The sequence below is a fragment of the Canis lupus genome, chromosome 16 (assembly GCF_048164855.1).
Source record: "Canis lupus baileyi chromosome 16, mCanLup2.hap1, whole genome shotgun sequence".
NCBI classification, from domain to species: Eukaryota; Metazoa; Chordata; class Mammalia; order Carnivora; family Canidae; genus Canis; species Canis lupus.
This window is the reverse complement of record NC_132853.1, coordinates 16,825,761-16,838,945: the sequence shown is the minus strand read 5'-3', so window position 1 is coordinate 16,838,945 and position 13,185 is coordinate 16,825,761. Positions and strand designations below refer to the sequence as shown.

The 13,185-nt window shown below is 35.7% G+C and overlaps 1 protein-coding gene across 1 annotated transcript in view; it reads right to left on the bottom strand.

Moving 5' to 3' along the window:
• Positions 1-13,185, bottom strand: part of BLMH (bleomycin hydrolase) — a 48,220-nt gene that overhangs the window by 32,284 nt on the left and 2,751 nt on the right. Inside the window, exons 3-6 of the mRNA XM_072779170.1 lie at positions 12,350-12,459; positions 11,519-11,660; positions 10,855-10,943; positions 9,323-9,415 (exon numbers count right to left, since the gene is read on the bottom strand). Coding sequence (XP_072635271.1) covers positions 9,323-9,415; positions 10,855-10,943; positions 11,519-11,660; positions 12,350-12,459 — 434 coding nt within the window. The remainder of the gene's footprint in view (positions 1-9,322; positions 9,416-10,854; positions 10,944-11,518; positions 11,661-12,349; positions 12,460-13,185) is intronic.

The window sequence follows — 13,185 nt, the reverse complement described above, 5'->3', positions numbered from 1 at the left end:
CTGGTCTCGGGATCCTGGGATCAAGCCCTAAGTTGGGCTCTGCCTGCTTAAGACTCTTTTTCCCTTTCCCTCTCCCAGTCCCAACCCTCTCTAAAATAAATTAATTAAAAAAATAAGATAAAAACACCTACCTGTGGCAGAGGAGATATTTTCTGGAGGCATTACATATATTTTTAGGCAGGGCAAGACATTAAAAAGTATACTTAAAAGCTATGTGCCCTTCTGTGATGTTAAAGGAAATGAGCTCATATAGAGAGCTGATAACTAATAGTCAAATGATGACTTTGAGGATACTTCTAGAGTGGTGTCTGAATCAAAGAAACAGTAAGAAATCTGCATTTCCAGTTCTATCCAGACCTGAATCAGTCTGCATTTTAATAAGATCTCTAGGGAACTGGTAAGCACATTAAAGTTTGAAAGCACTACTTTAGACCACATCTGTTCTTTCCCTTCTCTAAAACCTTAGTATTTATTATTTTTCTCATTTGCATTTGCTAGCCCTTTCCACACACGGGTTCCCTCACACTCCCTAACTGCCAAAAGACCTTCTTTCATATCTGCAAGCTCTCCACCTCAAGCTACCATGACATCACCAGATTCTTCCCTTTTACCTGTCCCTTCCATATTAGCAAGTCCTGACAACTTCACTTCAGAAATACACTCCAAAATGTATTTACTTCTCTCTATCCTCACTGTCACCAGCCTGGTCCAAATCACTATAACCTCTCATTACATAACCACTAGAGCCCCCTAACTCACCTCCCTACTTTCTCTCTCTGCTTTACTATCCATTCTCAAAACACTCAGAGGGATTTTTTCTTTTTTTAATACTGTCATAGTTACCTCACTACCATGGCTTGCAGGCCACATGTAAGCCAATTCTCCTTTCCTCTACAAGACCCATTCCAACCATTTTCACCTTCTTTCCAAGCCAAGCCACACTGTCTTCTTTTGTTCTTCAAAATACTAAGCTTTCTCCCATCTTATAGTTTTTGTACTTACTGTCCCCTGTGTCTGGTATGCTCTGTATCCACATCTCTGCATGGGTGGTCTTCCTGTTTGTCATGTCTTAGCTCAAATTTGACCACAGAAAGGCTTTTCCTGACCACCTCAACAATCATCATATTATTTGTTCTTCAAAGTATGTATATCGCATTAGATAGTTTCTTGGTTCATTTACTGTGTATTGTGTGTCTCCCTCCACCAGAACGTAAAGTCCATGAGAGCAGGGACCATGTCTGTCTTGGTCATCACTGTAATCCTAGTGCTTAGATATGATTAATATTTAGTAGGCATTCCATTAATACTTAATGAGTATCAACTTTTTTCCTTCTCTTCATTGCCAAGCTTCTTGAAACTGCCTTTCTTTTCTTGCGTGGTCTGACTCCTCTCCATCTAGCTCCTTCCCTTCTCCTTTCTGCTGACTTTTCCTGACACACCCCTATTCAGGAAATCAGCAGCCTTTTCTCAGTCCTCATTATTATCTGACCTATCTGCAACATCTGACACTGATGACCAATGCCTACATCACAACATAGTTCTGGCACTCACTTTTATAGAAATGGGTATTTTCCAGAATTCTTTACTCACATCTGTTCTATTCCCCTGGAGGAAGCAAGATGGAATCATTCACATCAAGCAGTGACTTATGTTAAGCAGTGACATAAGCAGCTAAGGGTGTTGCAGTGGTTAAGACCAGATATTGCCAAAACCAGCAAAGGCTGACAACCAGAACTGATAGCACAATCAGAGGAAGCCTGCAAAAGGCTCACAGCTGATTAACTCTAAAAATGGGAGGATTTTTGCAGCAAACTGTCAGACCCTACAACAGATGTTGACCCTTTCACAACTGACCAAATCAAAAAGGCAACTGCCACCAAAGCTCTGCCTGACTCATCTCTGAACAGATTCTCCACTGCTTGAACATAACAAGTAGCACATGTCTAGAGGTGACCCTATCCAGGCCAAGGCCCCAACTGACTTTGCATTTGTTAACTTCTTACCCTTGCTGTATCTTGTCTGCTGTATGACTTTGTGTTGCACTTTCCTTTGTGTGATGTGTATGAAGCCAAGTTAAACATACAGTCAATGAATTTGGAATCCTGAACCTCCTTTACAATTATTTTAACCCTGCTTTATGACTGAATAAAGTTGACAACGTAGAAAGACACAACTTACATGTGTGTCTTCATAACATGCTCAAAAATACCTTCTATTCTCCCTCAGGGATTTGAATCATTCCCAAAACTTTAGCCATTTGTACTATCATCATTATCACTTGATCATTCTCTTTCCTGAGCTCCAGAATTGATTCCATATGCTTGAAAACCATCTCCAACTGGACAGTGAGTGCCTTGGGACTAGGCACTTTAAAGCCAATTATTTTTCCTCTTCACAGGTCTCTGAAAATAGTTTCTCTGACTTGTGTGAACCACAAAAGCATTCTCCCAGATTAACTGTATTCTTTAAAAAATTTTTTTAATTTGAAAAAAAAAATATTTTTTTAAATTTGAATATAGTTGACATACAATGTTACTTTAGTTTCAGTTGTAAAACAGTGATTCAATACCTCTATACATTAGGCTACACTCATCTCAAATGTAGCTACCGTCTGTTACCATATATCATTATTACATTACCATTGACTATATTTCCTACTCTGTACTTTTTATTCTCATGACTTATTCATTCTATAACTGGAAGTCTGTACCTCCCATTCCCCTTCATCCATTTTGCCCACCCCTCCAACCTCCTTCTGTATGGCGAACATCAGTTTGTTGTCTGTATTTTTGGTCTGATTCTGTTTCCTGTTTGTGTTTATTCATTTCCTTAAAATTATATATATATTTTTAAGATTTTACTTTTTTATTTATGAGAGACACGGAGAGAGAGAGGCAGAGATACAGGCAGAGGGAGAAGCAGGATCCATGCAGGGAGCCTGACGTGGGACTCAATCCCAGGACTCCAGGATCATGCGCTGGGCCTAAGGCAGGCGCTAAACCACTGAGCTACCCAGGGATCCCCTCCTTAACATTATTTTTAATGATGAATTCTTGGCAGATAAGCTGCCAAGTTATACAGATTCTCCTCAATTTCTCCACTCTTTTCCATTTCTCTGGTCACTACCCTTGTTCAGGCCAAATTAGTACCACCTGAACTGCTACAACTTCATAACTAGTCTCCCTAACTCTCCTCCTTCCAACTTCACCTAATTAATCTCCTAAAGTCCAGCTTTATTTCACATCACTCTTCAAAAATCTTCCTAACGTCTCATTTCCTACTAAATTAAATTCTCATCCTAGTATTCAAAACTCCTATGATATTATATCTAATTCTAACTTTCCACATTATTCTAGCTTCAAACTTCAATGTGCCTCAGGATCACTAATTTAATGCAGATTATACGGATCATCTCCAGAGATTCAGATTCAGTGTATTTGCAGTGGGACTCTGAAATATGCATTTTTTGACAAACTTCTGATCATTCTAATGCAGACTTCAGACTACTTTTTGAGAAATACCATTCTAGCTCTGCCCTAAGATTCTAAGTAAACTACCCTACTCACTGCTCACCAAATCTGCCTTGAGTATACCAAGAATGCTTTTTACTCCAAATTCACTTCATTCAAAGCACATCTCAAATGCAACTTTCTCCAGGAAGTCTTTCTTGATCACCAAGTAAACTGTAGCAATTCTATCATTGTAGTTAAATATGCTTGCATATCTCTCAAGACATTTACTTCACTTTGTATTACTTATTTTATTTCCCTATTAAATGTAAGTTACTTTACATGTATTATCTGCAACTCTTCTCATATAACAGGCACTGAGAAATATTTGACTGCATGCTATGGAGGTCCAGAATGCTTCATACAGTATGCCTCCTGAGTGCTATCATCAGAAATAGAACCTTGGGCTGGATGGATCCAAGTCTGACTCAGTAAGCAATTTTGAACATTCTTTCAAGTCAAGAGTTAGAAGGATAAAAGTTTTTCATCTACTGTGAGAAGGAAACATGTTCCTGGGCTTTTGTCTTTCTTTTAACAGCATCCATTAATTATGATAGAAGACATACAAGTTTATTTTCAAAAAAACTTCTGATCCTCAATGAGCTAAAAAGAAAAATGTGACTTCAGATTCAATGAAGACATTTAAATGATAGTTTACAAAGTTAAGGAATAAAGATCTTCATTATATTTGGTGTTCAAGACAGATAATGATGTAAAATGTATTTAGGGTTGTAAGCAAACATGAAAACACAATTTATCTCCATTTTAACTAAGGATTTTGTATTGTTTGGAGATGTGAAATTTTCACTTCTGAAGTAATTCAGTCAACTAACTTTTAGCTCCAGAATACTTAAAAGAGGCTACCTAAATTTAAATATTTAATTCCTATTACTCAAGAATTTTAACTATTAAAGAGAGTCTTTGGTTGAAGTACTTATTAGTTTTCCTATTATATATCTCTTTAGTAAAAAAGGAAACATAATATGTGAACATTATCTATTCCCTTTAAGAACCTTTAAGAATTAACCTGAGGTTAGTTCCTTATTCAGTGTCAGAGATGTCCTCTAAGGCTATCAAAAAAATAATTCTCTCTTCTCTTCCAGAATCCAAAAGAGATAATCACACTAGAAAATGTTACTTCTTTGCAACAGTTGATCTTAACCAGACATCTGAGAAGCTTTTAATAGACTTCTTTTTGAGAAATACCATTCTAGCTCTGCCCTAAGATTCTAAGTAAACTACCCTACTCACTGTTCACCAAATCTTTAATAGTATAGATGCCTTAATTAGACCAATGCCAAAACAGGAAAACAGAGAAGAATGAGATGGGACTAGCCTCACAAATATTACATTATAAGTAGCTTCAGCAAGTAAAATAGAGTTATTGGCAAATGAATAAACAAACTGATAGAACAGAACTGAAAGCCCAGAGGCTTTAGAATGATAAAAATGGCATCAAATTAAGGGGCAGAGAGAGGATAAAAGGAAAAATGTGTGTAAACCAGGTAGTCTCTCGGGGGGAAAAAAGTTAGATCTATAACTTATACCCTATGCCAGGATAAATTCTAAGTGGATTAGAGATTCAAATACAAAAATAAAAACCCTGCAAGCATTAGAAGAAAAATGGAAGAATTCTTTCATAATTAGAGAAAAGCCTTTCTAATTAAAAACCATAGTTTTCAAATTTGATCATATATAAGTAAAATATGCTGCACAGAAAAAAACATAAACAATAAACTATGAAAAAAATTGCAATATATCAAAGAGGGCTAAGGTAAAGAGTACCTAGAAATTATAAAAGAAAAACAAGCTAAAGATATGAATAGTTCACAGAAATGATGCTCAGCACCACTCAAAGAAAGAAAAATATAAGTTTAAACTACAATGAGATACTTTATCTATCAGATTATCAACTCTTTACCTATCAGACTGGTAAGTATCCAGTTGTTTGATAAATATATTGCCTTGATAAAACTAATGGGAAATAGGTTCTATCAGATATTGCTGATGAGAGTATAAAATGGTATAGTCCCCAAAGAGGATAATTTGGCATTACATATTAAAATTACAAATGAGTATTTTTCTCTGACCCAAAAATCCTACTTCTTGGGGCACCTGGTTGACTCAGGTGGTAGAGCATGCCCACTCTTGATCTCAAGGTCATGAGTTCAAGCCCACATTAAGTAAAGTTTACTTTTACAAAAAATTCTACTTTGAGGCAGCTCAGTCGGTTAAGTTCCTGACTCTTGATCTCAGCTCAGGTCTTGATCTCAGGGTTGTTAAGTTCCAATTCTGCACTGGGCTCTATGCTGGGGATGGAACCTACTTATTGAGAAAAAAAAAAAAAATCTACTTCTAGAAACGTAACCTACACATATACAAGCATGTATGCAAAATGATGCATGTACAACATTATTTACAATATTTTTAATAGAAGCTTGAAAACAATGTCCATTACTAAGGACCAAATAAATCAATTATGGTACACTTATATTCAATAGACATAGATACATTAATACATATTAAGTTAAACAAAAGGATGTGCAGAACAATATAAGTACAATACTAACATCTCTGCAAAAAAAAGGAGGAAAATAATATAAATTCATATTGGATTGTGAAGAAAAAAGGTTTCTGAAAGGATAACTAACAACTAATATAAGAACAGAAACTAATAAAACTGGTTGCAGGGGTGTATGGGAACTAGAAGGATGGAGAACAGAATGGGAAGAAGACTTCTCACTATATACCTTTTTATATTCTTGATATTTAGAAAATGCTTTTTATTCAAAGATATATTTAATATAAAAAACAAAAGAACATAATTAGGCTCCAGTCTCAGGGAAACTGATCTTGCATGTCTGGAGCAAGCCTAGGCCTATATTCTATTTTTAAGAGCTGAGAGCCACTGCTACAGAATTTCTTAAGCAAACCACAATGGCTTCCTATCTCTTTTATGGGATTGATATTATTTCTACTCCTTGTTTCATGTTCTGCTTTTAAGAGAGTTTTGAAAGAATACATTAATAATCCTAAAATCTGGGAGTAAAAAAAAAAAAAAAAGGGTAGATACACTGAGAAAACTTGTAACAGAGGTGACTACATGTTTCCAAAATGGAGCTGTCTGGTCTGTCATCACAACAAGCAACCTGCACTTCTCTAAATAATGCCTTTAGTACAAACACATTTCATTCAAAGCTATCTGAGCTTCACAGCTGTTGATTTTGATGTGCTTAAAAGGCTAGGCAAATCATAGGTACTAATTTGTGGTTTTTAAAACCTTAGTTAGACTCTTCCATTACCAAAGAGTCAGGATCAATAAAGATGGGTTTGAGAGACTGTAAAAATCTAAAGACCTACCACACAGAATTCTGTAGTCAACAATTTAGGTAGAATCATTAGGTAAATAATCTTATAAAACATCCATACTCAGGACTTAATAAGGTTATATTTTATTATTTTTTCTGAAGTAGGAGCAGGGAAGGAAATATATGTGAAATATACCTGCCCTAATTCTTACCAGCCAATCCCAGATCTTACATACATCATTTGAAAGATCATTAAAGCAAACTAAAGCCAACAGGATGCTTATTATTGGCAACAAATATTATCTAAGCCTTTTTCCATAACTGTTTACAGAATTTTCATCCTTATTACATCCTACCATTTTACTTCATCATAAATGAAGGCAAATTATGCAGGAAATATGGTCTCAACGAGAGAGCATTCCAAGTCAGAAGGAAGAGAAGACTTACTAGACAACTGCCATGTGCCAGGCACCATGACTTGCATTCTTATATTTGATTCCTTATTTGATCCCCTCAAAAATCCAATGAGGAATATATTTTAAATCCCAAACTGAACTCAGACAGGTTAAGAATATTACCCCAAATCTGGGACACCTGGGTGGCTCAGTGGTTGAGTGTCTGCCTTTGGCTCAGGGCATGATCCCAGAGTTCTGGGATCGAGTTCCACATCAGGCTCCTTGCATGCCTGCTTCTCCTCCCTCTGCCTATGTCTCTGCCTCTCTTTCTCTGTCTTTCATGAATAAATAAATAAAATCTTTAAAAATATATATATATTACCCAAGTCAAAGAGCTATAAGTGGTAAAGCTCAAACTATAATCCATATCTAACTGCAAAGATTATTTTTTCTACTATACTTAGATACTTCTCTAAAATAGGAATCCTTAAATGAGGTAAGTATGAAATAATTTAAATGCTTTTGACAAAATGAAACCAATGAATATTTAAGAAACAGGGTCACCTGAGTGGCTCAGGCAGTAAAGTGTCCAATTCTTGGTTTCAGCTCAGGTCATGATCTCAGGGTTGTGAGACTGAGCCCTACATCAGGCTCCGCACTCAGCAGGGAGTCTGCTTGAGATTCTTTTTCTCCCTCTCTCTCTCAAATAAATAAATAAATCTTAAAAAAGAAAGAAAGAAAGAAAAAGCAAGCAAGCAAGCAAGCGAGCTACTGTGTTAAGCACTGGGCTAGACACATTACACTTGAACAGACTTGAGAGCTTAAGGAACTCTGTCTCTGATCACATATCTGTTAAATAATGAGAAGATTAGAACTCAGACAGTCTGACTCCAGAGACCATGCTTTCAACTATACTTTACTGGCTCTCTAAAATTCAAAGGAAAACATGAGTGAAGCACTAGCTTTGTCCAAAGCAGTGAAAAAATTAGATCATTTTAACTCTATACAAATAGTTTTGAAAGGAAACAGTTGACTGATTCCTAGTAACGGCCCACTGGATGAAAAAGGGAAACGCTTTTCTTTTTTCAAAGTAATTCATACTTTTACACAGTCATCTGTATTATGGATGGTCTTTTTTTTTTTTTTTAATTTTATTGATCTTTTTGAGAGAGAGCACACAAAGGGAGAGGGAGAAGCAGACTCCCCACTGAGCAGAGAACCCAACACAGAGCTTAATCCCAGGACCTTGAGATTATGACCTGAGTTGAAGGTAGATGCTTAACCAATTTTGCCACCCAGGCACCCCTGTATTATGGATAGTCTTAAGTAATAAAGATTAACTGCATATATAATAAATACTACCACATAAAATTTGCTTAATGCTTTTTATGTTTTCCAAAATATTTTTACATATGTTATTTTAACTAAAATAACCATCAACAGCTTCCCATCTTTATTCCTACAAAATAAAGCCAAAAGTCCTGGCAACTACCTAATATCCCTCACAGCTCTGCCTTTCTAGCTTTATTTGCTACCAATCACACACAAGATGTTTTGTTTCAGCTACTCTATTCTCTGAGGATTCTGTCCTCATGCCCCTGTACATGCAATTCCCTTTGTCTGGAATGGCCTTCCCAATTACCCGTCTGATAAACTCCTATTGCTATTTCAAGAGCTGGTTCAAATATCTTTCCCACAAAACCTTCAGCTCACTGAATTAGTTACTCCCTCCTCTAAGACCACCAAATCCTTTTTTCACACCTGTGGCATAGGATTTACCATATCTCTTCCAAGATACATACTCTTGGAAGAGATTGAACTCTGTAGAGCTGTCTTTCTCTCTTTTGTATCCCTAGTGCCTTAAGGTCCTAGTGGGTAATCAATACTTATGAAATGAATAAAAGAATAAATTATATAAAACACTAAATTGAGAATTAGAAGATGAAAGTATAAGTCCCATACTAAAATGCAATGTATACCTCAGTTTTTTCAGCTGTAATTTTCAATTCAATTCTATACTTACTGCAATGACTATGCTTAATTATTTTAACAGTTGGAAATATCCTGAGAGATTTTTAAAACAGTCACCAAAAATCCCAATTGTTATTACCTCCTCCATCATGACATCTTGTGTGGCTGAGATTTCTCCTTTGGTCGCTCCACTATGTACCAGGTTCCGTAGTCGTATACAGAATTCTCTCATCTATGACAGAAACTTATTCAGTACTCCAAATAGTTAACCAAACTTCAACTGTAAATGAGCCTAGCAGACCAGTGCTAGTTCTTTTGAAGTATAACTAGGCCAAGACCCAGGGCAAAGTTCATAAAAACATATATGTTTTCCCCAACCAGTCCACTTAAACACATAGTTAAAAACTTTCCGTAAAGGGAAAAAAGGGATTATTCCCAAAGAATTCTATGTGGAACTGCTACTGCTTTGCAACTGATGATATGCTCTGTGACAGTCTGTACCTGGGTATGAGGAAAATGTCTGATCCCATAATGCCTATCACCCTTAGGAAAAGCAGGAGACTTAAGTTGATTATGCTACTAAGTCATTCTAGTAGATTTTTATTTAGAATTTTACTGGTTATTCACTTTTTCTCTGCCAAATCTCTTTAACAATGGCTATGCCCACCACCCCCCCCAATAGTTTTCATTTTTTGTTTTCAATTTTGAAAGGACCTAAGATAAAGGTGAGTCTTAAATCTAACCACCGTGCTAAAAAGGATCTTGCTCTCCTCTAAAATGAAATCCAATAATATGTTATTAAAGATCTTTTAACCTGTGGATAAGAATTCTGAGTTTCCTGAGTGGAAAATAACCTATCTCTAATATTGGGGAAACACATGTATAGTTTATTTTAAAATGTAATCTTTCTCCCAGTGGTGACAAATCCAATTTCAGCCTCATAGATCAAGAGGACAGATTCTGGCAACTCCCAGTTCTCAAAAAAGATGTCTGGCTGGTAGAACAGCATCCCTTTAAGACTTATACTTATAACCTCCTGGGGGTGCCTGGCTGGCTCAGTCAGTAGAGAATGCAACTCTTGATCTTGGGTTCGTGAGTCCAAGCCCCACGTTGTGTGTAGAGTTTAATATAAAAATTATATATATATTTCCCGCCTTGGGAAAATGGGTTATGTAGAGAAAGAGAATGATTCATTAAGATAACTGAAGCAATGAAAAGCAGTTCAATGACTACATCAAACGTTTAGTGGGTGGATAAACTACACTGATGTGGTTCGGGTCACCTCAGAACTCTACATACTCTTTAAGAAAGTCTCACAAATAGTTCTCTCTGGTTTTACTAGAACATAAAGCTTTCCCAGCCCACTCCCACTAGAACCCAGCGGGCTTATAGCCCATATTAAGCATGAGACTTTTCTTTCCTCAGTACCTATAAGAAAACATTTAAATCAATAGAAATAAAAGTAGAAGGTTTTTAGAAAGAAAAGAAAAACTCCAGTCTCAATTATTTTTATAGTTAATATGTAGCTACATTGCCTTTGATAGACACTGAGCAGCTACCTTGTACATAGACTGTGTATACTGAAATGCCCAGGAATCCCCATGGAAAATCAGTTAAGAGTTTTAAGGTAAGTACACTAAATTCAATCCCACCCTGCTCCATATGTTGCACCTTGTGATTCAGAATATCATTCATCCTTCTGGTTGCCTCTGTTGTGTAAGATTCAGGGAAGCACTTCTTAGGGACAACACCATATTTTTCTAAAAGAAAACAAAGTTTAGTGATCGATAAGGTAAAATAAACTTCAACACTAAAAACTGGGGCAAAAATAGCTTTTTGTTTTAAAGAATAGGCCGTATTTTTCTGGCCTAAATCAGAAAACTTAACAACCTTATGCTTCATATTAATAAACAGATCATTTAATCTGGATATTTATCAATATATCTAAAAATGAATTGTTCTTTTGATCTATCATACTTTGTAAAGTGCTCAGCATGATGAGGTTTTTCCAAAAGGCACTACTTTTTGATTGAGGATATTTTCAAATAGTTGCAGTTTCAATATGTTTCTTGATTATATCAATGGACAAGAAATAAGCTTTTTCACAGAAAGTTAGTTCTACTTAATACAACCAACTCATCACAGTACCTATCTCCTTACCTCTCATTTAAGAAAGGTGAGAGTGTGAGATAAAAGTTCTTAGAGTTAACTGTATACCCTTCTGGGAGACTAATTCTATTCTACTCTGTACATAACCCACAAAGAAATGGCCATGCCCAATCATAGACTCTTGTTTGACCACACTATTTCAGTTCCATTAGAGAAATGCTCTTACCAACAATATTGACAAGCATATCCCACTGTCCGCCATCATTTGCGGGATTCATAAGCAAATACTGCACCAGCCTACCATCCTCAGGCTCCTTTTTCTGGGCTGTGTCCACAAAAGCATTTAAGAAGAAATAACAACGTTCAACCTAGAACAAGAGAAGTTAAATAAAATTAAAGGAAAAAAAGAACTAATACTTTTATAGGCATTAGCAACACAATAGGAATCTTGGGCCTAGCATAGACCCACCATAGTAGGTATTTTTAAACTAAAGTTGGTAATTAAATACGAATATCTGGCTTCATAAGAATATTTATTTTCTTCTTATAGCTCTACAGATACATTCCAATAGTTTATCCAAAACAATGCATTGCTTTATTTTGAAACAAAATCTGATATTTAGAGTCTTAATCAGTAAACCCCTCATGAACACATCTAATGAGCACATTTTAAAAATTAAAAAACAAATAAAATTATTTACTGTTTTTCAAATAACCAGTACCCAGAGATGGGAAATTTGGTCTTAGAAAGACCAAATAACCTAAATAAAGATGGTAAAAGGAGAAATCATTAAAAACAAAACAAAAAATTTTAAATAAGAAACAAAGAAACAGTAGGGTAAGTAGACTTACTATTTCATTGTAAAAAGTAGCCTCCTACCAACCAAAAGCAATTCTGCCTTTGAAGAGAATCAACCTTTGATACTTTGAAAATCAGAATAAGTGATGTCCCATCTATAATGGAAGGCAAACTACAACTGGAAAAGCAAGAAATGAAGGGATATTCCCTACCAACGTTGATACTAAAACAAAGAGTCTTGCAAGATCAGTCCCCTACCTTGTCCCAGAAAAAGAGGTAAGATTGACTAAACTCAAATTCTTCAATATTTAATTTTTTCATGAATGGAAGTCTCATAACATTCAGACAAGAAAAGATCCAGCATCGCCCTGAAACAAGAAAGCAAACCAAGAAATTAGAATTAGTGTTCACATACATTACATTGTTCTATCTCTGTTTCCCAAAACTGAATGCATGACAAGATCTTGAACAATTTAAAACTAAATTAGAAAGAACAAAATAGGAAAGGTAAATTAGTATTTGAAATATATATGCAAAGACTTAATATCCTTAACATATGAAAAAAACTCTTTATATATCATTTAAAGAATCCAATACAAATCACCTAAGAAAATCACATTAGAAAAAGAAATATTGGGCAGCCCCTGTGGCGCAGCGGTTTAACGCTGCCTGCAGCCCAGGGTGTGATCCTGGAGACCCGGGATCAAGTCCCACCTCAGCCTGTGTCTCTGCCTCTCTCTCTCTTTCTCTCTCTCTCTGTGTGTGTGTCTCTATAAATAAATAAAATCTTAAAAAAAAAAAAAGAAAGAAAAAAACAGATATATTGCTAAAGACATGAGCAGAGATCATGAATAGATAATTTAATGGCCAAAAAAGATACAAATGGCAAAGAAACATTTTTTGAAGTTCATCACAAGACACCTGTTAGGTGAGGATACATTATTTTTTAACTGATAATGCCCAATATTGGGATGAATTTGGGAAACAGCATTATTATACAGTCTGGACATAAATCCAAACAGGTAAAAGATATCTGAGAGCAATTTGGCAATATATGACAAAAGTTTGAAAAAGTTCTACCCTTTATTCTGGAA